The 27,220-nt window shown below is 47.7% G+C and overlaps 2 protein-coding genes across 4 annotated transcripts in view; both read left to right on the top strand.

Moving 5' to 3' along the window:
- The first annotated feature begins 69 nt into the window (after positions 1-69).
- LOC141727983 (uncharacterized) lies at positions 70-10,751 on the top strand. Its single transcript, XM_074534268.1, has 3 exons — positions 70-81; positions 7,193-7,470; positions 10,046-10,751. The coding sequence occupies exons 1-3, from the start codon at positions 70-72 to the stop codon at positions 10,749-10,751; spliced, it is 996 nt and encodes a 331-aa protein (XP_074390369.1).
- Positions 10,752-10,793: 42 nt separating this feature from the next.
- Positions 10,794-27,220, top strand: part of SPTBN4 (spectrin beta, non-erythrocytic 4) — a 75,227-nt gene continuing 58,800 nt past the window's right edge. For 2 of the 3 annotated variants that reach the window (XM_074534271.1, XM_074534272.1), the window contains exons 1-10: positions 10,796-10,985; positions 20,650-20,801; positions 23,474-23,647; positions 23,737-23,828; positions 23,906-23,986; positions 24,130-24,245; positions 24,771-24,883; positions 25,879-26,066; positions 26,399-26,516; positions 26,596-26,754. In XM_074534271.1, the coding sequence (XP_074390372.1) occupies positions 10,850-10,985; positions 20,650-20,801; positions 23,474-23,647; positions 23,737-23,828; positions 23,906-23,986; positions 24,130-24,245; positions 24,771-24,883; positions 25,879-26,066; positions 26,399-26,516; positions 26,596-26,754 (1,329 nt within the window). In that variant the 5' untranslated portion in view covers positions 10,796-10,849. Of the gene's footprint in view, positions 10,986-20,649; positions 20,802-23,473; positions 23,648-23,736; positions 23,829-23,905; positions 23,987-24,129; positions 24,246-24,770; positions 24,884-25,878; positions 26,067-26,398; positions 26,517-26,595; positions 26,755-27,220 lie in introns of all 3 variants that reach the window. The other variant, XM_074534273.1, reaches the window with a different exon arrangement.

Raw genomic sequence — 27,220 nt, forward strand, 5'->3', positions numbered from 1 at the left:
CAACCCAGGCACCCCCCGGGATATCAGGGCCGGGCTCCCGTCCCTGCTCACCGGCGCGTTCCGGGGGCGATGATCCCACAGGTGGGGGCTGCGAATTCAGGCAGGGCTCCAGATCGTGGATCCGTCCGCTCAGCCTCGATCCGCCTTTGTCCCTCCTCTTCCTCTTCTTCCCGCTCCTCCTCTTCCATCCCACCTCCTCCTCCTCCTGCCTTACCGCACATCCCTCTCGTCTTCGATCCCTCCTTCTCCATGCCTCCTCCCTCTCCTCCTTTCCCCCTCCCTTTCCCTCCCTCCTACTCCTCCTCCTCCCTGACCCTCCCTCGTTCTCCTTCTTCATCCCTCCCCTTTTATCCCTCCTCCTCCTCCTGATCCTTCCTAACCCCTCCTCCTCCTCTTTTTTCCAGCCCTTCTCGGTCTCCGTTATCCCTCCTCCTCCATGCCGTGCCTGTTTTTCCAGTCCCGGTCCATGCGGTCCTAGTTTGGTGGGATCCCCGTCCATGGAATCTCAAACCAGTTTATCCCAGTGTGTGTGGCCCGGATCCATTTGGGGCCAGTCTGTCGGATCCCAGTCCAGGTTATCCCAGTCTGTCGGATCCCAGTCCAGGTTATCCCAGTCTGTACCATCCCATTCCATAGGATCCCAATTCACGGGGTTCCAGTTTAGACACTCCCAGTCCCTGTTTGGTCCCATTCCAGTTTATCCCAGTCCAGTTTATCACTTTCCATAGGATCCCGGTCCAGGCTATCCCGGTCCAGTTTATCCCAGTCCGTATAATCCCAGTCCATATGATCCCAGTTCCATATAATCCTAGTCCAGTTTATCCCAGTCCATAGGATCCCAGTTCCATATAATCCCAGTCCAGTTTATCCCAGTCCATATGATCCCAGTTCCATATAATCCCAGACCAGTTAATCCCAGTCCAGTGTATCCCAGTTCCATATAATCCCAGACCAGTTTATCCCAGTCCATAGGATCCCAGTTCCATATAATCCCAGTCCAATTTATCCCAGTCCATACGATCCCAGTCCCATATAAACCCAGACCAGTTTATCCCAGTTCAATATAATCCCAGTTCCATATAATTCCGGACCAGTTTATCCCAGTCCATAGGATCCCAGTTTCGTATAATCCCAGTCCATAGGATCCCAGTTCCATATCATCCCAGACCAGTTTATCCCAGTTCAATATAATCCCAGTTCCATATAATCCCAGACCAGTTTATCCCAGTCCGGTTTATCCCAATCCATACGATCCCAGTCTGTCAGGCATCGTGGAGAACTGGGATAACTGGGATAAGGGGAGAACTGGGATAATGGGGGGAACTGGGATAATGGGGGGAACTGGGAGAGTGGGATGATGGGGAACTGGGAAAATGGGAATTCTGGGATAACAGGGAGAGTAACTGGGATAATGGGGGGGAAAGTGGGATAACTGGGGAGAATGGAATAACTGGGATAATGGGGAAGTGGGATAATAGGGGCGAAACTGGGATAATGGGGATAATGAGGGGAGGGGGTTAATGAGGATACTGGGATAATGGGGAACTGGAAAAACTGGGAGAGTGGGATAATGGGGATACTGGGATAACTGGGATAACTGGGATAATGGGGAGAGTGGGATGATGGGGAACTGGGATAACTGGGATAATGGGAAAGTGGGATAACTGGGATAGTGTGGAACTGGGATAGTGGAGGGAAAGTGGAATAATTGGGGGGAACTGGGAAAATGGGGATGCTGGGATAACTGGGATAATGGGGAGAGTGGGATAATGGGGGAACTGGGATAACTGGAAGAGGGGGATAATGGGGGAAGTGGGATAATGGGGGGAACTGGGATAACTGGGATAATGAGGAGAGGGGGTTAATGAGGATACTGGGATAATGGGGAGAACTGGGATAATGGGGGGAACTGGGCTAATGGGAAGAGTGGGATAATGGGGAGAGTGGGAAAATGGGGAACTGGGATAACTGGGATAGTGTGGAACTGGGATAGTGGAAGGAAAATGGAATAAATGGGGGGAACTGGGAAAATTGGGAACTGGGATAATGGGGAACTGGGATAATGGGGAGAGTGGGATGATGGGGAACTGGGAAAATGGGGAACTGGGATAACTGGGATAGTGTGGAACTGGGATAGTGGAAGGAAAGTGGAATAAATGGGGGGAACTGGGAAAATGGGGATACTGGGATAACTGGGATAATGGGGAGAGTGGGATAATGGGGGAACTGGGATAACTGGAAGAGGGGGATAATGGGGGAAGTGGGATAATGGGGGGAACTGGGATAACTGGGATAATGAGGAGAGGGGGTTAATGAGGATACTGGGATAATGGGGGGAACTGGGATAATGGGGGGAACTGGGCTAATGGGGAGAGTGGGATAATGGGGAGAGTGGGAAAATGGGGAACTGGGATAACTGGGATAGTGTGGAACTGGGATAGTGGAAGGAAAATGGAATAAATGGGGGGAACTGGGAAAATTGGGAACTGGGATAATGGGGAACTGGGATAATGGGGAGAGTGGGATGATGGGGAACTGGGAAAATGGGGAACTGGGATAACTGGGATAGTGTGGAACTGGGATAGTGGAGGGAAAGTGGAATAAATGGGGGGAACTGGGAAAATGGGGATACTGGGATAACTGGGATAATGGGGAGAGCAGGATAATGGGGAGAGTGGGATGATGGGGAACTGGGAAAATGGGGAACTGGGATAATGGGGGGAAACTGGGAGAGTGTGGAACTGGGATAAAGGGAAAACTGGGAAAACTGTGATAATGGAGAACTGGAATAACTGGGAGAGTGGGATAATTGGGGAACTGGGAAAATGGGGGGAAACTGGAATAACTGGGGAGAATGGGATAATGGGGAGACTGGGATAATGGGGGGAAATTGGGATAATGGGGAACTGGGATAACTGGGATAATGAGGAGAGGGGGTTAATGAGGATACTGGGATAATGGGGAGAACTGGGATAACTGGGATTATGGGGAAACTGGGATAATGGGGGGAACTGGGATAATGGGAAGAACGGGATAATGGGGAGAGTGGGAAAATGGGGAACTGGGAAAATGGGGAACTGGGATAACTGGGAAAATGGGGAACTGGGATAGTGAAAGGAAAGTGGAATAAATGGGGTGAACTGGGAAAACGGGGATACTGGGATAACTGGGATAATGGGGAACTGGGATAATGGGGAGAACTGGGATAACTGGGATAATGGGGAGAACTGGGATAACTGGGATAATGGGGAAGTGGGATAATGGGGGGGAACTGGGATAACTGGGCTAATGAGGGGAGGGGGTTAATGAGGATACTGGGATAATGGGGAACTGGAATAACTGGGAGAGTGGGATAATGGGGAACTGGGATAATGGGGGGGAACTGGAATAACTGGGAAGAATGGGATAATGGGGAGAGCAGGATAATGGGAAGTGCAGGATAATGGGGAGAGTGGGATAATGGGGAACTGGGATAACTGGGAGAGTGGGATGGTGGGGAAACTGGGATAACTGGGATAATGAGGAGAGTGGGGTAATGGGAAACTGGGATAACTGGGAGAATAGGATAATGGGGAAACTGGGATAACTGGGAGAGTGGGATGGTGGCGATACTGGGAAAATGGGGAACTGGGAAATGGGGAGAGTGGGGTAATGGGGAGAATGGGATAATGGGGGGGAACTGGGATAACTGGGATAGTGTGGAACTGGGATAACTGGGATAATTGGGGTAACTGGGATAACTGGGATAATTGGGGTAACTGGGATAACTGGGATAATTGGGATAGTAGGGAACTGGGATAATGGGGGAACTGGGATAACTGGGATAATTGGGATAGTGTGGAACTGGGATAACTGGGATAATGGGAAACTGGGAGAGTGTGGAACTGGGATAATTGGGATAATGGGGAGAACGGGGATAACTGGGATAATGGGGGGGAACTGGGATAACTGGGGATACTGGGCTAATGGGAAGAGCGGGATAATGAGGAGAGTGGGATGATGGGGAACTGGGAAAATGGGGAACTGGGATAACTGGGATAACTGGGATAGTGTGGAACTGGGATAACTGGGATAATGGGGAACTGGGATAACTGGGATAATTGGGAAAATGGGGAACTGGGATAACTGGGATAACTGGGATAATGGGGAACTGGGATAACTGGGATAATTGGGAAAATGGGGAACTGGGATAACTGGGATAACTGGGATAATGGGGAACTGGGATAACTGGGATAATTGGGATAGTGGGGAACTGGGATAATTGGGGGAACTGGGGGAACTGGATAATTGGGATAATGGGGAACTGGGATAACTGGGATAACTGGGGGAACTGGGATAATTGGGATAATGGGGAACTGGGATAACTGGGATAACTGGGATAGTGGGGAACTGGGATAATGGGGGAACTGGGATAACTGGGATAACTGGGATAGTGGGGAACTGGGATAACTGGGATAACTGGGTTAACTGGAAGAGGGGGATAACGGGGGAACTGGGATAACTGGGATAATGGGGAACTGGGATAATGGGGGAACTGGAATAACTGGGATAGTGGGGAACTGGGATAATGGGGAGAACTGGGATAACTGGGATAATGGGGAGAGGGAGTTAATGAGGATACTGGGATTTGTCTGAGATTTTTTTGTGATTTTTTGGGAATTTTGGAAATTTTGGGGGGAATTTTTTGGGAATTTTTTGGAATTTTGGGGGGAATCAGGGGAATTTTTAGGGGATTTTCTGGGGAAATTTTGGGGATTTTTGGGGATTTTTGGGGGATTTTTTTGGATTTTTTTAGAATTTTTTGATAACTTTTGGGGATTTTGGGGGAAGTTTTTGGGATTGTTTTGGGAATTTTTTTTTTAATTTTTAGGCATTTTTTGAGATTTTTTTTATTTTTGTGCGATTTTTTTTGGGATTTTGGGGGGATATTTTGAAGGAATTTTTTGGAATTTTTTGATAATTTTTGGATAATTTCTGGGAATTTTGGGGGAATTTTTGGCGGCTTTTTGGGATTTTTTTAAATATTTTCTTGGGATTTTGAGGGGATTTTTGGGAATTTTTTGGGAATTTTTTGATAATTTTTTTATTATTTTTGATAATTTTTTGATAATTTTTGGGAATTTTGGGGGGATTTTTGGGGGATTTTCTGGGAATTTTTTGATAATTTCTTGGGATTTTGAGGGGATTGTTTTGGATTTTTTTGGATTTTTTTGGGTACTTTTTGGGAATTTTTGGGAAATTTTTTGGGACTTTTTGGGGTACTTTTTTGGGAATTTTTTTGGAATTTTTTGATAATTTTTTGATAATTTTTTTTGATTTTTGGGGGGATTTTGGGGGGATTTTCTGGGAATTTTTTGATAATTTTTTGGGATTTGGGGGGAATTTTTGGGGGATTTTTGGGATTTTTTAGGGATTTTTTGGGGGAATTTTTGGGACTTTTGGGGGATTTTGGGGGATTTTTCGGGGGATTTTTTTGGAATTTTTGGGGACTTTTTGGGGGACTTTTGGAGGATTTTTGGGGAATTTTGGGGGGATTATAGGGGGATTTTTTGGGAATTTTTTGATAATTTTTTGGGAATTTTGGGGGGATTTGGAGGGGATTTTTTGGGAATTTTTTGATAATTTTTTGATAATTTTGGGGGAATTTTTGGGAACTTTTAGGGATTTTTTGGGGGATTTTTTTGGGATTTGGGGGGAATTTTTGGGGGATATTTTGGGAATTTTGGGGGGATTTTCTGGGAATTTTTTGATAATTTTTTGGGATTTGGGTGGAATTTTTGGGGGATTTTTGGGAATTTTTAGGGATTTTTTGGGGGAATTTTTTAGGACTTTTGGGGGATTTTGGGGGATTTTTTGGGGGATTTTTTTGGAATTTTTGGGGACTTTTGGGGGACTTTTGGGGGACTTTTGGGGGATTTTTTGGGAATTTTGGGGGGATTTTTTGGGATTTTTTTGATAATTTCTTGAGATTTGGGGGGATTTTTGGGATTTTTTTGGATTTTTTGGGTACTTTTTGGGAATTTTTTTGGGACTTTTTGGGGGACTTTATTGGGAAATTTTTTGGAATTTTTTGATAATTTTTTGATAATTTTTTGGGAATTTTGGGGCAATTTTTTGATAATTTTTTGGGATTTTTGGGGGGATTTTGGGGGGATTTTCTGGGAATTTTTTGATAATTTCTTGGGATTTGGGGGGAATTTTTGGGGGATTTTTGGAGAATTTTTTTGGGATTTTTTTTGAATTTTGGGGGGATTTTCTGGGAATTTTTTGATAATTTTTTGGGTATTGGGGGGAATTTTTTGGGGGATTTTTGGGAATTTTTAGGGATTTTTTGGGGGGACTTTTTGGGCAATTTTTTGGGATTTTTTTGGGAATTTTTGGGGGATATTTTGGGAATTTTTGGGGACATTTTGGGGACTTTTGGGGGATTTTTTGGGAATTTTTTGATAATTTTTTGATAATTTTGGGTGGATTTTTGGGAATTTTTTGGGATTTTTAGGGATTTTTTTGGGAATTTTCAGGGATTTTTTTTGGGGGGAATTTTTTGGAATTTTTGGGGACTTTTGGGGGATATTTTGGGAATTTTTGGGGGATTTTTTGGGATTTTTTTGATAATTTCTTGGGATTTGGGGGGAATTTTTGGGGGATTTTTGGGAATTTTTAGGGATTTTTAGGGGGAATTTTTTTGGGATGTTTTGGGAATTTTTGGGGAAATTTTTTGGGACTTTTGGGGACTTTTTTGGGGACTTTGGGGGGATTTTTTGGGAATTTTTTGATAATTTTTTGATAATTCTGGGGGGATTTTTGGGAATTTTTAGAGATTTTTAGGGGGAATTTTTTTTTGATTTTTTGGGAATTTTTGGGGGATATTTTGGGAATTTTTAGGGATTTTTTGGGGGGACTTTTTGGGGTTTTTTGGGGGATTTTTGGGAATTTTGGGGGGATATTTTGGGAATTTTTGGGGGATATTTTGGGAATTTTTAGGGATTTTTTGGGGGGACTTTTTGGGGTTTTTTGGGGGATTTTTGGGAATTTTGGGGGGATTTTTTGGGAATTTTTGGGGGATTTTTGGGAATTTTTAGGGAATTTTTGGGGGATATTTTGGGAATTTTTAGGGATTTTTTTGGGGGGATGTTTTGGGAATTTTTGGGGGATATTTTGGGAATTTTTGTGGGAATTTTTTGGGGGGGAGGGGCGTGTCCCGGTGCCGGGGCGCGGTGTGAGGGGAGGGGCGCGGTGTGAGGGGGGAGGGGAGGTGGGCGGGGCTCGCGCGGCCTCGCGCGCTCCGGGCGGGAGCGGCGGCGGCAGCGGCGGCAGCGACCCCTCCCCCACCCCCCCCCCCCTCACCCCAAACCCCCCAAAAATCGGGGACCCCCCCCCCCCAAAACCCCTCCCCCAACCCAGACCCCTCCCCCATCCCCGCAGCATTCCCAGCATTCCCAAAATTCCCAGAATTCCCCGCGATCCCCGGCAGGTGATGGGGATGCGGGGCTGGGGGTGGGGGAGGGGCCCGGGGGGGATTTTTGGGGGGGATTTTTGGGGGGGATTTGGGGAGGGGGGGGAGGGGATGGGGGGGTGGGGGAGGGGAGGGGTAACTCAAGGTCATGGGAGGGAGGGGCCAGGCCGGGGGGGGGGAGGGGATTTGGGGGGATTTTGGGGTTTTTGGGATTTGGGGGGGATTTTTTAAAGGGATTTTAGGGGAGATTTTGGCGAAATTCGGGGTATTTTGAGGGGATTTAGGGGGGATTTGGGGAAATTCGGGGTAATTTGAGGGGATTTAGGGGGGATTTGGGGAAATTCGGGGTAATTTGAGGGGATTTAGGGAATTTTTGGTGATTTTAGGGGAAATTTGGAGGAATTTTAGGGGAAATTTTAAGGGATTTGGGGAGGGATTTTGGGGGGATTTTGGGGAAATTAGGGGTAATTTTGGGGGATTTTAGGGGGATTTAGGGGGGAAATTCGGGGTAATTTTGGGGGATTTTAGGGGAGATTTGGGGGCAAATTTTGGGGTAATTTTCGGGGATTTTAGGGGAGATTTTGGGGAAATTCGGGGTAATTTTAGGGGATTTTAGGGGAAATTCGGGGGAATTTAATGGGAATTTTGCGGGGATTTTAGGGGGGATTTGGGGGGAAATTTGGGATTTTTTGACAATTCGAGGGGGGGATTTGAGGGGATTTTGGGGGGATTTTAGGGGAATTTTGGGGAAATTCGGGGTAATTTGAGGGGATTTAGGGGGGATTTGGGGAATTTTTGGTAATTTTGGGGGATTTTAGGGGAAATTCGGGGGAATTTTGGGGAATTTTAGGGGAAATTCGGGGGAATTTAATGGGAATTTTGCGGGGATTTTAGGAGGGATTTTAGGGGAAATTTGGGATTTTTTGACAATTCGAGGGGGGGATTTGAGGGGATTTTGGGGGGATTTTAGGGGAATTTTGGCGAAATTCGGGGTAATTTGAGGGGATTTAGGGGGGATTTGGGGAATTTTTGGTAATTTTGGGGGATTTTAGGAGAATTTTAGGGGGGGTTTAGGAGGGATTTTGGGAAATTTGGGGGGATTTTAGGGGAGATTTGGGGGCGAATTTTGGGGGATTTTAGTGGGGATTTTGGGAAATTTAGGGGGAATTTTAGGGGATGTTCGGGAAATTTGGGGGATTTTAAGGGAATTTTGGGGAAATTTTGGGGGATTTTAGGGGAGATTTTGGGGAAATTTGGGGTAATTTTAGGGCAGATTTTGGGAAATTTAGGGGGAATTTTATTGAATTTGGGGTGAATTTTAAGAGCTTTGGGGAAAATTTTGGGGGATTTTGGGGGGTCCTGGGGGGATTTTGGGGGGTCTTGGGGTTTTGAGGGCGTTTTGGGGGGGTCTTGGGGGGATTTTGGGGTCTCTGTGAATTTTGGGGAGGGGTCCCATTGAATTCTGGGGGTCCTGCGGGGATTTTGGGGGTCCCAGAGGAGATTTTGGGGGTCTCTGGGATGATCTCTGTGGATTTTGGGGTCTCTGAGAATTTTGGGGAGGGGTCTCATTGAATTTTGGGGGGTCTCGGGGGGAATCTTGATGGATTTTGGGGTCTCATTGAATTTTGGGGAGGGGTCTCATTGAATTCTGGGGGTCTAGGGGGGGATTTTGGGGGGTCTTGGGGAGATTTTGGGGGTCCTTGGAGGGGTCTCATTGAATTTTGGGGGTCTCGGGGGGGGGGGGCTTGATGGATTTTGGGGTCTCATTGAATTTTGGGGAGGGGTCCCATTGAATTCTGGGGGTCTTGGGGGGGATTTTGGGGTTTCTGAATTTTGGGGAGGGGTCTCATTGAATTTTGGGGGTCTCAGGTTTGAATTTTGGGGGGTCTTGGGGAGATTTTGGGGGTCCTTGGAGGGGTCTCATTGAATTTTGGGGGGTCTTGGGGGGGGGCTTGATGGATTTTGGGGGTCCCATTGAATTCTGGGGGTCTTCGGGGGGATTTTGGGGTTTCTGAATTTTGGGGAGGGGTCTCATTGAATTTTGGGGGTCTCAGGTTTGAATTTTGGGGGGTCTTGGGGAGAATTTGGGGGTCCTTGGAGGGGTCTCATTGAATTTTGGGGGGTCTTGGGGGGGGGCTTGATGGATTTTGGGGTCTCATTGAATTTTGGGGAGGGGTCCCATTGAATTCTGGGGGTCTTGGGGGGGATTTTGGGGTTTCTGAATTTTGGGGGGGGGTCTCATTGAATTTTGGGGGTCTCAGGTTTGAATTTTGGGGGGGTCTTGGGGGGATTTTGGGGGTCCTTGGAGGGGTCCCATTGAATTTTGGGGGCTCTTGGGGGGGGGCTTGATGGATTTTGGGGTCTCATTGAATTTTGGGGAGGGGTCTCATTGAATTCTGGGGGTCTTGGGGGGGATTTTGGGGTTTCTGAATTTTGGGGAGGGGTCTCATTGAATTTTGGGGGTCTCAGGTTTGAATTTTGGGGGGTCTTGGGGAGAATTTGGGGGTCCTTGGAGGGGTCTCATTGAATTTTGGGGGGGTCTCACCTCAGGGCTCAAAACCCTGAACCCCCTCCCCAAATCTCTTCCAGGCCCCCCTTGAGCTCACCGTGGGACCCCTCCCCAATTTCGGGGACCCCACCCCAATTTCGTGGACTCCTCTCCATTTTCGGGGACCCCACCCCAGTTTTGGGGACCCCCCCTAATTTTGGGGACCCCACCCCAGTTTTGGTGACCCCTCTCCATTTCGGGGACCCCTCTCCATTTTCGTGGACTCCTCCCCAATTTTGGGGACCCCCCCTAATTTTGGGGACCCCTCTCCAATTTAGGGACCCCCCCCTTAATTTTGGGGACCCCTCCCCAATTTCGGGGACCTCTCCCCAATTTCGGGGACCCCTCCTCAATTTTGTGGACTCCTCTCCAATTTCGGGGACCTCTCCCCAGTTTTGGGGACCCCTCCCCAATTTTGGGGACCCCTCTCCAATTTTGGGGACCCCCCCAATTTTGGGGACCCCCCCTAATTTTGGGGACCCCTCCCCAATTTCGGAGACCTCTCCCCAATTTCGGGGACCCCTCCTCAATTTTGTGGACTCCTCTCCAATTTTGGGGACCCCTCCCCAGTTTTGGGGACCCCTCTCCAATTTCGGGGACCCCTCCTCATTTTCGTGGACTCCTCTCCAATTTTGGGGACCCCCCCTAATTTTGGGGACCCCTCTCCAATTTGGTGACCCCTCCTCAATTTTGGGGACCCCTCCCCAATTTCGGGGACCTCTCCCCAATTTTGGGGACCCCCCTTAATTTTGGGGACCCCTCCCCAGTTTTGGGGACCCCCCCCAATTTTGGGGACCCCCCCTAATTTTGGGGACCCCCTCCCCAGTTTTGGGGACCCCTCCCCAATGGCGGCCGAGCTGGACAATGTGGAGGCCGCCCCCCCCCCCAACAACAACAACGGCCCCTGGGACCCCCCCCCGGACCCCCGGGCCTGGGGGGACCCCAAAATCTTCGAGTGCTCGCGGATCAAGGCCTTGGCTGGTGAGTGAGGACCCCTCCCCAAAAATGAAAAAAAAAAAAAACCAAAAAAAAAAAAAAAAAACCAAAAAAATCAAAATATTCCCCAAAAAATTTACAGATTATTCCCCCAAAACAACCCCAAAAAAATCAAAATGTTCCCCCAAAAATTTACAGATTCTTCCAATTAAAAAAATACCAAAAAACCTTTGAACACCCCCCAAAAAATTCAAAATATTCCCCAAAATAATTCCCAGATTCTCCCACAAAAAAAAACCCAAAAAATCAAAATGTTCCCCCCAAAAATTTACAGATTATTCCCCCAAAACAACCCCAAAAAATCAAAATGTTCCCTCAAAAAATTTACAGATTATTCCCCCAAAACAACCCCAAAAAATCAAAATATTCCCCCAAAAAATTTACAGATTATTTCCCCAAAACAACCCCAAAAAATCAAAATATCCCCCCAAAAATTTACAGATTATTCCCCCAAAACAACCCCAAAAAAAATCAAAATGTTCCCCCCAAAAATTTACAGATTATTCCCCCAAAACAACCCCAAAAAATCAAAATGTTCCCTGAAAAATTCTCAGATTCCCAAGTTAAAAAAATACCAAAAACCCCTTGAACACCCCCCCAAAAAATTCAGAATATTCCCCTAAAAAATTCCCAGATTCACCCCTCAAAAAAACCCAAAAAAATCAAAATGTTCCCCCAAAAATTTACAGATTCTTCCAATTAAAAAAATACCAAAAAACCTTTGAACACCCCCCAAAAAATTCAAAATATTCCCCAAAATAATTCCCAGATTCTCCCACAAAAAAACCCCAAAAAATCAAAATATTATTATTCCCCCAAAACAACCCCAAAAAAATCAAAATATTCCCCCCAAAAATGTACAGATTATTCCCCCAAAACAACCCCAAAAAATCAAAATATTCTCCCCAAAAATTCCCAGATTCACCCCTCAAAAAACCCCAACAATGCAGGATCATTTCCCACCAAAAAATTCAAAATATTCCCAAAAATAATTCCCAGATTCACCCCCCAAAAAAACCCAAAAGTCCTGGATCACTCCCCAAAAAATTAAAATATTCCCTAAAACGATTCCCAGATCATTCCCCCCCCAAAAAAACCAGAAACCCCTGGATTGCCCCCTAAAAAAATGAAAATATTCCACGCGAAAATTCCAGATTCCCCCTTCCCAAAAAAAAAAACCTCAAAAAATCAAAATATTCCCCAAAAAATTTACAGATTCACCCCCCAAAAAACCCCAAAAATTCAAAATATTCCCCCAGAAATTCCCAGATTCCTATGTTAAAAAAATACCAAAAAACCTTTGAACACCCCCCAAAAAATTCCCAGATTCACCCCCCAAAAAAAACCCAAAAAATCAAAATATTCACTGAAAAATTCCCAGATTCACCCCTCAAAAAAACTCCAAAAATGCTGGATCACCCCCAAAAATAAATCAAAATATTCCCCAAAAATTTACAGATTATTCCCCCAAACCAACCCCAAAAAATCAAAATATTCTCCCCAAAAATTTACAGATTATTTCCCCAAAACAACCCCAAAAAAATCAAAATATTCCCCAAAAATTTACAGATTATTCCCCCAAAACAACCCCCAAAAATCAAAATATTCTCCCAAAAATTCACAGATTATTCACCCAAAACAACCCCAAAAAATCAAAATGTTCCCCCAAAAATTTACAGATTATTCCCCCAAAACAACCCCAAAAAATCAAAATATTCCCCCCAAAAATTTACAGATTATTCCCCCAAAAAAACCCCCAAAAAATCAAAATGTTCTTCCCAAAAATTTACAGATTATTCCCCCAAAACAACCCCAAAAAAATCAAAATGTTCCCCCAAAAAATTTACAGATTATTTCCCCAAAACAACCCCAAAAAATCAAAATATTCCCCCAAAAAATTTACAGATTATTCCCCCAAAACAACCACAAAAAAATGAAAATGTTCCCCCCAAAAATTTACAGATTATTCCCCCAAAACAACCCCCAAAAATCAAAATATTCCCCCAAAAATTTACAGATTATTCCCCCAAAACAACCCAAAAAAATCAAAATATTCCCCAAAATAATTCCCAGATTCACCCCTCAAAAAAACCCCAAAAATGCTGGATCACCCCCCCAAAAAAATCAAAATATTCCCTAAAAAAATTAATGGATCCTCCCTCCAAAAAAACCCCAAAAAAATCAAAATATTCCCTCCAAAAATTTACAGATTCACCCTCCAAAAAAAAAACCCAAAAATTCTGATTAACCCCAAAAAAATTAAAATATTCCCCAAAAAAATTTACAGATTCAGCCCTCAAAAAAAAACCCTCAAAAAATCAAAATATTCCCCCAAATATTCCCAGATTCTCCCCATTAAAAAAATACCAAAAAACCTTTGAACACACCCCAAAAAATTCAAAATATTCTCCTAAAAAATTTACAGATTATTCCCCCAAAACAACCCCAAAAAATCAAAATATTCCCCCCAAAAATTTACAGATTATTCCCCCAAAACAACCCCAAAAAAATCAAAATATTCCCTCAAAAATTTACAGATTATTTCCCCAAAACAACCCCCAAAAATCAAAATATTCCCCCCAAAAAATTTACAGATTATTCCCCCAAAACAACCCCCAAAAATCAAAATATTCTCCTAAAAAATTTACAGATTATTCCCCCAAAACAACCCCAAAAAATCAAAATATTCCCTCAAAAATTTACAGATTATTCCCCCAAAACAACCCCAAAAAATCAAAATATTCCCCAAAAATTTACAGATTATTCCCCCAAAACAACCCCAAAAAATCAAAATGTTCCCTGAAAAATTCTCAGATTCCCACGTTAAAAAAATACCAAAAACCCCTTGAACACCCCCCCAAAAAATTCAGAATATTCCCATAAAAAATTCCCAGATTCACCCCTCAAAAAACCCCAAAAAATCAAAATATTCCCCCAAAAATTCCCAGATTCTTCCAATTAAAAAAATACCAAAAAACCTTTGAACACCCCCCAAAAAATTCAAAATATTCCCCAAAATAATTCCCAGATTCTCCCACAAAAAAAAAACCCAAAAAATCAAAATATTCCCCCAAAAATTTACAGATTATTCCCCCAAAGCAACCCCAAAAAATCAAAATATTCTCCCCAAAAATTTACAGATTATTCCCCCAAAACAACCCCAAAAAATCAAAATATCCCCCCAAAAATTTACAGATTATTCCCCCAAAACAACCCCAAAAAATCAAAATATTCCCCCAAAAATTTACAGATTATTCCCCCAAAACAACCCCAAAAAATCAAAATATTCCCCCAAAAAATTTACAGATTATTCCCCCAAAACAACCCCAAAAAATCAAAATATTCCCCCAAAAATTTACAGATTATTCCCCCAAAACAACCCCAAAAAATCAAAATGTTCTCCCCCAAAAATTTACAGATTATTCCCCCAAAACAACCCCAAAAAATCAAAATATCCCCCAAAAATTTACAGATTATTCCCCCAAAACAACCCCAAAAAAATCAAAATATTCTCCTCAAAAATTTACAGATTATTCCCCCAAAACAACCTCAAAAAATCAAAATATTCCCCCAAAAATTTACAGATTATTTCCCCAAAACAACCCCAAAAAATCAAAATATTCCCCTCAAAAATTTACAGATTATTCCCCCAAAACAACCCCCAAAAATCAAAATATTCCCCCAAAAATTTACAGATTATTCCCCCAAAACAACCCCAAAAAATCAAAATATTCCCCCAAAAATTTCCCAGATTCACCCCTCAAAAAAACCCCAAAAAATCAAAATATTCCCCAAAAAATTTACAGATTATTTCCCCAAAACAACCCCAAAAAATCAAAATATTCCCCCCAAAAATTTACAGATTATTCCCCCAAAACAACCCCAAAAAAAAATCAAAATGTTCCCCCCAAAAATTTACAGATTATTCCCCCAAAACAACCCCAAAAAATCAAAATATTCCCCCAAAAATTCTCAGATTCCCACGTTAAAAAAATACCAAAAACCCCTTGAACACCCCCCCAAAAAAATCAAAATATTCCCTAAAAAAATTAATGGATCCTCCCTCCAAAAAAACCCAAAAAAAATCAAAATATTCCCTCCAAAAATTTACAGATTCACCCTCCAAAAAAACCCCAAAATTCTGATTAACCCCCAAAAAATTAAAATATTCCCCAAAAAAATTTACAGATTCAGCCCTCAAAAAAAACCCTCAAAAAATCAAAATATTCCCCCAAAAATTTACAGATTCACCCTCCAAAAAAACCCCAAAACTGCTGGATCACCCCCTAAAAAATTCAAAATATTTCCTAAAAAATTTCCCAGATCACCCCCAAAAAACCCCCAAAAATACTTCTTAACATCCCCCCCAAAAAAACCCAAATCCCCAAATAAAACCCAAAAAAAAGCCCCAAAAAACTTCTCATCCATCCCCAAAAAACCCCAAAAAAACCCCAAATAAACCCCAAAATTCTTCTCAACCATCCCAAAAAAACCCCAAAAAAACTTCTCAATCATCCCCCCAAAAAAAACCCAAAATCCATCAAAAACCCCCAAAAATCAACCCCCAAAAAAACTTCTCAACCCTCCCCAAAAAAACCCCAAAATTTATCAAAAATCCAAAAAAAAACCCCAAAACCATCCCAAAAAAACCCAAAAAACTCCTCAATACAACCCAAAAAAACCCAAAACCCCCCAAAAAACTCAAAAAAACCCCAAAAAAACCCCAAAAAATTCTCACCCATTCCAAAAAACCTCAAAAACTCCCCCAAAAAAACTCCAAAAACCCCAAAATCTTCTCAACCATCCAAAAAAAAACCCAAAATCCACCAAAAAACCTCCAAAAATCCAGAAAAAAACCCCAAAAACTTCTCCACCATCCCAAAAAAAACCCAAAAACCCAAAAAATCTTCTCAACATCCCCTCAAAAAACCCCAAACAAACCCCAAAAATCTTCTCAACCACCCCAAAAAACCCAAAATCCAGCAAACACACCCCAAAAACCCCAAAACACTTCTCAAGATCCCCCCAAAAAAACCCAAAAAAACCCCAAAAAAACCCAAAAACACCAAAAAACCCCAAAAAAACTCAAAAAAACCCTCAAAAAAACCCCAAAAAACTTCTCACCCATCCCAAAAAAACCCCAAAAACTCCCCCAAAAAGCCACAAAAAAACCCCCAAAATCTTCTCAACCACCCCAATAAAAACCCCCAAAATCCACCAAAAAACCTCCAAAAATCCAGAAGAAAACCCCAAAAACTTCTCCACCATCCCAAAAATACCCCAAAAACCCAAAAAATCTTCTCAACATCCCCTCAAAAAACCCCAAACAAACCCAAAAACGTCTCAACCATCCCAAAAAAACCCCAAAAAACTTCTCAATCATCCCCCCAAAAAAAACCCCAAAATCCATCAAAAACCCCCAAAAATCAACCCCCCAAATAACTTCTCAACCCTCCCCAAAAAAACCCCAAAATTTATCAAAAATCCAAAAAAACCCCAAAACCATCCCAAAAAAACCCAAAAAACTCCTCAATACAACCCAAAAAAACCCAAAACCCCCCAAAAAACTAAAAAAAAACCCAAAAAATTCTCACCCATCCCAAAAAACCCCAAAAACTCCCCAAAAAAGCCACAAAAAACCCAAAATCTTCTCAACCATCCAAAAAAACCCCAAAATCCACCAAAAAACCTCCAAAAATCCAGAAAAAAACCCCAAAAACTTCTCCACCATCCCAAAAAACCCCAAAAACCCAAAAAATCTTCTCAACATCCCCTCAAAAAACCCCAAACAAACCCAAAAACGTCTCAACCATCCCAAAAAAACCCCCAAAAAACTTCTCAATCATCCCCCCAAAAAAAACCCCAAAATCCATCAAAAACCCCCAAAAATCAACCCCCCAAATAACTTCTCAACCCTCCCCAAAAAAACCCCAAAATTTATCAAAAATCCAAAAAAAAACCCCAAAACCATCCCAAAAAAACCCAAAAAACTCCTCAATACAACCCAAAAAAACCCCAAAACCCCCCAAAAAACTCAAAAAAACCCCAAAAAAACCCCAAAAAATTCTCAACCATCCCAAAAAACCTCAAAAACTCCCCAAAAAAACTCCAAAAAACCCCAAAATCTTCTCAACCATCCAAAAAAAACCCAAAATCCACCAAAAAACCTCCAAAAATCCAGAAAAAACCCCCAAAAACTTCTCCACCATCCCATAAAACCCCAAAAACCCAAAAAATCTTCTCAACATCCCCTCAAAAAACCCCAAACAAACCCAAAAACGTCTCAACCATCCCAAAAAAACCCCAAAAATCTTCTCAACCACCCCAAAAAACCCCAAAATCCATCAAAAAACCCCCAAAAATCAACCCCCAAAAAACCTTCTCAACCCTCCCCAAAAAAACCCCAAAATTTATCAAAAATCCAAAAAAAACCCCAAAACCATCCCAAAAAAACCCAAAAAACTCCTCAATACAACCCAAAAAAACCCCAAAACCCCCCAAAAAACTCAAAAAAACCCCAAAAAAACCCCAAAAAATTCTCAACCATCCCAAAAAACCTCAAAAACTCCCCCCAAAAAACCCCAAAAAACCCCAAAATCTTCTCAACCACCCCAAAAAAAACCCCAAAATCCACCAAAAAACCTCCAAAAATCCAGAAAAAAACCCCAAAAACTTCTCCACCATCCCAAAAAAACCCCAAAAACCCAAAAAATCTTCTCAACATCCCCTCAAAAAAATTGGGGTGGATTTTGGGGTGAATTTGGGTGGATTTGGAGTGACTTTGGTGCCCCCAGATGAGCAGGACATGGTGCAGAAGAAGACCTTGATTAGGTGGATGAACGTCCACCTGGAGGCTCCTGAGTCCCATGGGGGTCTCAGGGTGGTTTTGGGGTCTCAGGGTGGTTTTGGGGTCTCAGGGTGGATTTGGGGTCTCAGGATGGTTTTGGGGTGAATTTGGGTGGATTTGGGGTGACTTTGGTGTCCCCCAGATGATCAGGTCCCATTGCAGAAGAAGACCTTGATTAGGTGGATGAACGTCCTCCTGGAGGCTCCTGAATCCCATGGGGATCTCAGGGTGGATTTGGGGTCTCAGGATGGATTTGGGGTCTCAGGGTGGTTTTGGGGTGAATTTGGGTGGATTTTGGGGTGAATTTGGGTGAATTTGGGTGACTTTGGTGTCCCCAGATGATCAGGACATGGTGCAGAAGAAGACCTTGATTAGGTGGATGAACGTCCTCCTGGAGACTCCTGAGTGCCATGGGGGTCTCAGGATGGATTTGGGCTCTAAAGATGGATTTGGGGTCTCAGGGTGGTTCTGGGGTGGATTTTGGGGTGAATTTGGGTGGATTTGGGGTGACTTTGGTGCCCCCAGACGAGCGGGACGCGGTGCAGAAGAAGACCTTCACCAGGTGGATGAACGTCCACCTGGAGGCTCCTGAATCCCATGGGGGTCTCAGGGTGGATTTGGGGTCTCAGGGTGGTTCTGGGGTGGATTTTGGGGTGAATTTGGGTGGATTTGGTGCCCCCCAGATGAGCAGGACCTGGTGCAGAAGAAGACCTTCACCAGGTGGATGAACGTCCACCTGGAGGTTCCTGAGTCTCATGGGGATCTCAGGGTGGTTTTGGGGTCTCAGGGTGGATTTGGGGTGAATTTGGGTGATTTAGTTGGTTTTGGGGTGACTTTGGTGTCCCCCAGATGACCAGGACATGGTGCAGAAGAAGACCTTGATTAGGTGGATGAACGTCCTCCTGGAGGCTCCTGAGTCTCATGGGGATCTCAGGGTGGATTTGGGCTCTAAAGATGGATTTGGGGTCTCAGGGTGGTTCTGGGGTGGATTTTGGGGTGAATTTGGGTGGATTTGGGGTGACTTTGGTGTCCCCCAGATGATCAGGACCCATTGCAGAAGAAGACCTTGATTAGGTGGATGAACGTCCACCTGGAGGCTCCTGAGTCCCATGGGGATCTCAGGGTGGTTTTGGGGTGAATTTGGGTGGATTTTGGGGTGAATTTGGGTGGATTTGGGGTGACCTTGGTGCCCCCAGATGAGCAGGACATGGTGCAGAAGAAGACCTTTACCAGGTGGATGAACGCCCACCTGGAGGCTCCTGAATCCCATGGGGATCTCAGGGTGGATTTGGGGTCTCAGGGTGGTTTTGGGGTGAATTTGGGTGGATTTGGGGTGAATTTGGGTGGATTTGGGGTGACCTCGATGTCCCCCAGATGATCAGGACCCATTGCAGAAGAAGACCTTGATTAGGTGGATGAACGTCCTCCTGGAGGCTCCTGAGTCCCATAAGGATCTCAGGGTGGATTTGGGGTCTCAGGATGGTTTTGGGGTGGATTTTGGGGTGAATTTGGGTGGATTTGGAGTGACTTTGGTGCCCCCAGATGAGCAGGACATGGTGCAGAAGAAGACCTTGATTAGGTGGATGAACGTCCACCTGGAGGCTCCTGAGTCCCATGGGGGTCTCAGGGTGGTTTTGGGGTCTCAGGGTGGTTTTGGGGTCTCAGGGTGGATTTGGGGTCTCAGGATGGTTTTGGGGTGAATTTGGGTGGATTTGGGGTGACTTTGGTGTCCCCCAGATGATCAGGTCCCATTGCAGAAGAAGACCTTGATTAGGTGGATGAACGTCCTCCTGGAGGCTCCTGAATCCCATGGGGATCTCAGGGTGGATTTGGGGTCTCAGGATGGATTTGGGGTCTCAGGGTGGTTTTGGGGTGAATTTGGGTGGATTTTGGGGTGAATTTGGGTGAATTTGGGTGACTTTGGTGTCCCCAGATGATCAGGACATGGTGCAGAAGAAGACCTTGATTAGGTGGATGAACGTCCTCCTGGAGGCTCCTGAGTGCCATGGGGGTCTCAGGATGGATTTGGGCTCTAAAGATGGATTTGGGGTCTCAGGGTGGTTCTGGGGTGAATTTGGGTGGATTTGGGGTGACTTTGGTGTCCCCCAGATGATCAGGACCCATTGCAGAAGAAGACCTTGATTAGGTGGATGAACGTCCACCTGGAGGCTCCTGAGTCCCATGGGGATCTCAGGGTGGTTTTGGGGTGAATTTGGGTGGATTTTGGGGTGAATTTGGGTGGATTTGGGGTGACCTTGGTGCCCCCAGATGAGCAGGACATGGTGCAGAAGAAGACCTTTACCAGGTGGATGAACGCCCACCTGGAGGCTCCTGAATCCCATGGGGATCTCAGGGTGGATTTGGGGTCTCAGGGTGGTTTTGGGGTGAATTTGGGTGGATTTGGGGTGAATTTGGGTGGATTTGGGGTGACCTCGATGTCCCCCAGATGATCAGGACCCATTGCAGAAGAAGACCTTGATTAGGTGGATGAACGTCCTCCTGGAGGCTCCTGAGTCCCATAAGGATCTCAGGGTGGATTTGGGGTCTCAGGATGGTTTTGGGGTGAATTTGGGTGGATTTTGGGGTGGATTTGGGGTGACTTTGGTGCCCCCAGATGATCAGGACATGGTGCAGAAGAAGACCTTGATTAGGTGGATGAACGTCCTCCTGGAGGCTCCTGAGTGCCATGGGGGTCTCAGGATGGATTTGGGCTCTAAAGATGGATTTGGGGTCTCAGGGTGGTTCTGGGGTGGATTTTGGGGTGAATTTGGGTGGATTTGGGGTGACTTTGGTGCCCCCCAGACGAGCGGGACGCGGTGCAGAAGAAGACCTTCACCAAGTGGGTGAACGCCCACCTGGCCCGCGCCGCCTGCCGGGTCGGGGACCTCTACTCGGACCTGCGCGACGGCTTCGTCCTCACGCGGCTGCTGGAGGTGCTGTCGGGGGAGACCCTGGTGAGGAGGCACGCGCGGCGTCTTCATCATCATCATCATCATCATCGTCATCATCATCATCATCATCGTCATTGTCAACTTCTGCTGAAAGCATTGCCATGAGTAATCATCATCATCATCATTCTCTGTCACCGTCATTGTCATCATCGTCATCGTCATCATCATCATCATCATCGTCGTCGTCCTCTACCGTCATTATTGCCATGAGTGGTGGCATCATCATCATCATTCTCTATCACCTTCATCATCATCATCATCGTCATCATCATTGTCGTTGTCATCTTCTGCTGTCAGCATTGCCATGAGTGGTGGCATTGTCATTGTCATCATCATCATCATCATCATCATCATCATCATCATCCTCCACTGTCATCATTGCCATGAGTGGTGGCATCGTCATCATTCTCTGTCACCTTCATCATCGTTGTTGTTATCGTCATCATCATCGCCATCATCGTCATCATCGTCATTGTCATTGTCATCCTCCAATGTCAGCATTGCCATGAGTGGTGGCATCATCATCATCATTCTCTATCACCTTCATCATCATCATCGTCATCATCATTGTGATGAGCGGCACCATCATCATTGTCCATCATCATCATCATCTTCATCATCATCTCCATGAGCATCATCATGAGTGTTGTTATCATCATCACCACCAGCATTGGCATCATCATCATCATCGTCGTCTCCATGACCATCATTATGAGGATCATCATCATCATCATCATCATCATCGTCTCCATGACCGTCATTATGAGAATCATCATCATCATCATCATCACCATCATCATCATGGTGATTGTCGCCATCGCAGCATCATTGTCTTCATGAGCATCATCATCACCACCATCATCATCATCATCATCACCACCACCACCATCACCATCATCATCTCCATGACCATCCTTATGAAGATCATCATCATCTACCATCATCATCATCATCATCATGGTGATTGTCTACCATCACCATCATCATCTCCATGACCGTCATTATGAGGATCATCATCATCATCATCTACCATCACCATCGTCACCATCATCGTCATGGTGAATGTCTCCATTGCCATGAGCAGCATCGTCTTCATGAGCATCATCATCATCATCATCATCATCATCACCATGATCATCACCACCACCAGCATCATCTCCATGACTGTCATCATCATCATCATCATCATCTACCATCATGATCATCATCATCACCATCACCACCATCATCAGCAGCAGCATTGCCATGAGCAGCACCCCCGGTTTGGGTGGAACTGGGACCTCCCCACCACCCCCACCACAAGGTGGGACCTCCCCACCACCACCACCATGATGAGCTGAGACCTCCCCACCACCCCCAGCTCCCACCATCACCAGTTTGCGTGGACCCAAAACTGGGACCTCCCCACCACCATCACCACCATGAGGTGGGACCTCCCCACCATCAGTTTGGTGGAACTGGGACCTCATCACCGCCTCCAGGTCCCACCATCACCAGTTTGGGTGGAATTGGGACCTCATCACCACCATGAGGTGGGACCTCCCTCACCACCACTTTGGGTGGAACTGGGACCTCCCCACCACCACCATGATGAGCTGGGACCTCCTCACCATCTCCAGCTCCCACCATCCCCAGTTTGGGTGGAACTGGGACCTCCTCACCACCTCCAGGTCCCACCATCCCCAGTTTGGGTGGAACTGGGACCTCCCCACCACCCCCAGCTCCCACCATCCCCAGTTTGGGTGGACCCAAAACTGGGACCTTTCCACCACCACCATGATGAATTGGGACCTCTCCACCATCTCCAGGTCCCACCATCCCTAGTTTGGGTGGAACTGGGACTTCTCCACCACCACCACCACCACAAGGTGGGACCTCCCCATCACCACCACCACAATGTGCTGGGACCTCCCCACCACCTCCAGCTCCCACCATCCCCAGTTTGGGTGAACCCAAAACTGGGACCTCTCCACCACCACCACCACAAGGTGGGACCTCCCCACCACCACCACCATGATGAGCTGAGACCTCCCCACCACCTCCAGGTCCCACCATCCCCAGTTTGGGTGGACCCAAAACTGGGACCTCTCCACCACCACCACCACAAGGTGGGACCTCCCCATCACCACCACCATGATGAGCTGGGACCTCCCCACCATCTCCATCTCCCACCATCACCAGTTTGGGTGGAATTGGGACCTCATCACCACCATGAGGTGGGACCTCCCTCACCACCAGTTTGGGTGGAACTGGGACCTCCCCACCACCTCCATGATGAACTGGGACCTCTCCACCACCTCCAGGTCCCACCATCCCCAGTTTGGGTGAACCCAAAACTGGGACCTCCCCACCACCACCATGATGAATTGGGACCTCCCCACCATCTCCAGGTCCCACCATCACCAGTTTGGGTGGACCCAAAACTGGGACCTTTCCACCACCACCACCATGAGCTGGGACCTCCCCACCATCAGTTTGGTGGAACTGGGACCTCCTCACCAACTCCACGTCCCACCATCACCAGTTTGGTGGAACTGAGACCTCCCCACCATCTCCAGCTCCCACCACCCCCACTTTGTCACGGGTTCTGCTGGTCTGGGCTGGGCTGGGCTGGGGTGGGGTGGCAGGGCCGTGTCCAAGCCGGATGTCCCCCCCTCCCCATGGTGTCCCCCCAGCCGAAGCCGACGCGGGGCCGGATGCGGATCCACTCCCTGGAGAACGTGGACAAGGCCCTGCAGTTCCTCAAGGAGCAGCGCGTCCACCTGGAGAACGTCGGCTCCCACGACATCGTGGACGGCAACCACCGCCTGACCCTGGGCCTCATCTGGACCATCATCCTGCGCTTCCAGGTGCCACCAGGTTCCTCTCCATGTCCTTCCCTGCTCCTCCTGCTGCTGCTCCTCCAGCCCCAGGTGTCTCCTGACCGTTCCTCCCCCAGATCCAGGTGATCAAGATCAAGACCGAGGACAACCGGGAGACGCGCTCGGCCAAGGACGCGCTGCTGCTCTGGTGCCAGATGAAGACGGCGGGGTGAGGACCTGCGGTGGTGGCGTGGACCTCCCCCGTGAGGTCTGGTGGCCCTTGGTGACCTCAGATGTCCTCCTCAGCTACCCTGAGGTCAACATCCAGAACTTCACCACCAGCTGGAGGGACGGCCTGGCCTTCAACGCCCTCATCCACAGGCACCGGTCAGTGCTGGCGGTGGGGTGGGCACGGGAGGGACCTCCTGGGCCTCAGGGTCACCTCTGAGGGGTTTTGGGGGGCCAGGAGGTCTCGAGGTGACCGTGGCCACCCTGAGGTGACCGTGGTGACCGTGGCCACCCCACGCCAGGCCGGACCTCATCGACTTCCACAAGCTGACCAAGTCCAACGCCACCTACAACCTGCAGCAGGCCTTCAACACGGCCGAGCAGCACCTGGGGCTCAGCAAGCTGCTGGACCCCGAGGGTACGGGCGGGGTCTGTCCGGCTGTCTGTCCGTCTGTCTGTCCATCCGTCTGTCCATCCGTCTGTCCATGTGTCTGTCCATCCGTCTGTCCATGTGTCTGTCCATCCGTCTGTCCATCTGTCCATCTGTCCATCCATCTGTCCATGTGTCTGTCCATGTGTCTGTCCATGTGTCTGTCTGTCCATCCGTCTGTCCATCCCTCTGTCCATCCCTCTGTCCATCCCTCTGTCCATCCCTCTGTCCATCCGTCTGTCCATCCGTCCGTCCATCTGTCCGTCTGTCCATCCATCTGTCCATCCATCCATCCATCTGTCCATCTGTCCATCTGTCCATCTGTCCGTACGGGGCGGGCTCATCTCCTCCGTCCCGGTTTTCCGTCTCCGCCCGCGTTGTGTTTGGGAGCGCGGTCGTTTCTTCTGGGAAGGGTCGAGGTTGGTGGATCTGCCCAACCTTGGTGGGACCATCCCTGGTGGTCCTGGCGTGGAGATCTGGGGGGTCCTGACCTTCTGCCCCCACCCCCCCCAGATGTCAACATGGAGGACCCCGATGAGAAGTCCATCATCACCTACGTGGTGTCCTTCTACCACTACTTCTCCAAGATGAAGGCGCTGGCGGTGGAGGGGAAGCGCATCGGGAAGGTGGGGCTGGACCAGGTCCTGGAGCTCTCCATGACCGTGGGCTGTCCACCCCATTGGCCACCCCATTGTTCATGGGTGTCCCATCCCTTGTCCATCCCTTGGTCCACCCCATTGTCCATCCCACTGTCCATCCCTCTGTCCATCCTTCTGTCCATCCCTTCTCCATCCTTTGTCCATCCCTTTGTCCATCCCTCTGTCCATCCCTCTGTCCGCCCCATTGTCCATCCCTTCTCCACCCCATTGTCCATCCCTTGTCCACCCTTTGTCCCATCCCTTGGTCCATCCCTCTGTCCATCCCTTCTCCATCCCTTTGTCCGTCCCTCTGTCCATCCCTCTGTCCATCCTTCTGTCCATCCTTTGTCCATCCCTTTGTCCATCCCTCTGTCCATTCATTGTCCATCCCTTCTCCATCCCTTCTCCATCCCTCTGTCCATCCCTTGTCCATCCCTTCTCCATCCCTCTGTCCATCCCTTGTCCATCCCTTCTCCATCCCTCTGTCCATTCCTCTGTCCATTCTTCTGTCCATCCCTTCTCCATCCTTTGTCCATCCATTTGTCCATCCCTCTGTCCACCCCATTGTCCGCCCCATTGTCCATCCCTTCTCCACCCCATTGTCCATCCCTTCTCCACCCCATTGTCCATCCTTTGTCCACCCCTTGTCCATCCCTTCTCCATCCCTCTGTTCATCCCTTGTCCATCCCTCTGTCCATCCCTCTGTCCATCCCTCTGTCCATCCCTTTGTCCGCCCTTTGTCCATCCCTTCTTCATCCCTTCTCCACCCCATTGTCCATCCTTCTGTCCATCCATTGTCCATCCCTTCTCCACCCCATTGTCCATCCCTTGTCCATCCCTCTGTCCACCCTTTCTCCATCCCTTGTCCACCCCATTGTCCATCACCTCCCCAGCCTGGCCGGACCCTGGTGTGACCCCTCCAGGCCCGGGTGGTTCTCGGGGGGTTCCTGCAGGAGCTCCAAGGCCACCCCAAACCCCGCCAGGTGCTGGACCAGGTGATGGAGATCGCGGCCATCACGGCGCGCTACGAGGCGCTGGCGGCCGAGCTGCTGGCCTGGATCCACCACACCATCACCATCATCTCCAACCAGAAGTTCGCCAACTCGCTGACCGGCGTCCAGCAGCAGCTCCAGGCCTTCACCGCCTTCTGCACCCTGGAGAAACCGGTCAAGTGAGGACCTCCTGCTGGGCTGCTGGTGGGGTGGGACCTCCGCCTGGTGGTGGTGGTGGGCAGGTCGCAGGTCAATCCAAGCTGGTGGTGATGGGACATGGATGGTGGTGGTGGTCATGGTGGTGGTGGGCAGGTCACAGGTCAACCCAAACTGGTGATGATGGTGGGACCTGGGGGTGATGGTCATGGTGGTGGTGGGCAGGTCGTAGGTCAATCCAAGCTGGTGGTGATGGGACATGGATGGTGGTGGTGGTGATGGTCATGGTCATGGTGATGGTGGAGAGGTCCCAGTTCATGGTGGTGGCCGTGACCAGGACCTCCCACCGGTGCAGGTTCCAGGAGAAGGGCAACCTCGAGGTTCTGCTCTTCACCATCCAGAGCAAGCTCAGGGCCACCAACCGCAAGCTCTACGTGCCCAGCGAGGGCAAGAGCATCTGGGACATCAACAAGGTGAGGACGTGCACATGGAGTCCCACCACCCTGGCGGGGGCTGAGGAACCCCCTGAGCAGCCGTGTCCCCTCCCACCAGGCGTGGACCTGCCTGGAGAAGGCGGAGCACGAGCGGGAGGTGGCGCTGAGGAACGAGCTGATCCGGCAGGAGAAGCTGGAGCTGCTGGCCCAGCGCTTCGACCACAAGGCCGCCATGAGGGAGACGTGGCTCAACGAGAACCAGCGGCTGGTCTCGCAGGTGGGGTGGGGTGGGAAGGGTCACGGGGGACCTCATTGTGGGTGGTGGGACCTCATTGTGGATGGTGGGACCTCATTTTGGGACCTCATTTTGGGTGGTGGGACCTAATTTTGGGTGGTGGGACCTCATTGGGGATGGTGGGACCTCAATTTGGGTGGTGGGACCTCATTTTGGGACCTCATTATGGATGGTGGGACCTCATTTTGGATGGTGGAACCTCATTTTAGATGGTGGGACTTCATTATGGATGGTGGGACCTCATTTTGGGTGGTGGGACCTCATTGTGGATGGTGGGACCTCATTTTGGATAGTGGGAAATCATTGTGGGTGGTGGGACCTCATTGTGGATGGTGGTAGGACCTCATTATGGGTGGTGGGACCTCATTTTAGGTGGTGGGACCTCATTTTGGGTGGTGGGACCTCATTTTGGGACCTCATTTTGGATGGTGGGACTTCCTTATAGATG

This window comes from Zonotrichia albicollis, unplaced genomic scaffold (assembly GCF_047830755.1).
Source record: "Zonotrichia albicollis isolate bZonAlb1 unplaced genomic scaffold, bZonAlb1.hap1 Scaffold_73_unloc_1, whole genome shotgun sequence".
NCBI classification, from domain to species: Eukaryota; Metazoa; Chordata; class Aves; order Passeriformes; family Passerellidae; genus Zonotrichia; species Zonotrichia albicollis.

Excerpts from the sequence above, each read along its gene's own strand:
- LOC141727983 (XM_074534268.1), top strand. Across the intron at positions 7,471-10,045 it reads AGAATTCCCCGCGATCCCCG|GCCCCCCTTGAGCTCACCGT; the intron begins GCAGGTGATGGG and ends AATCTCTTCCAG.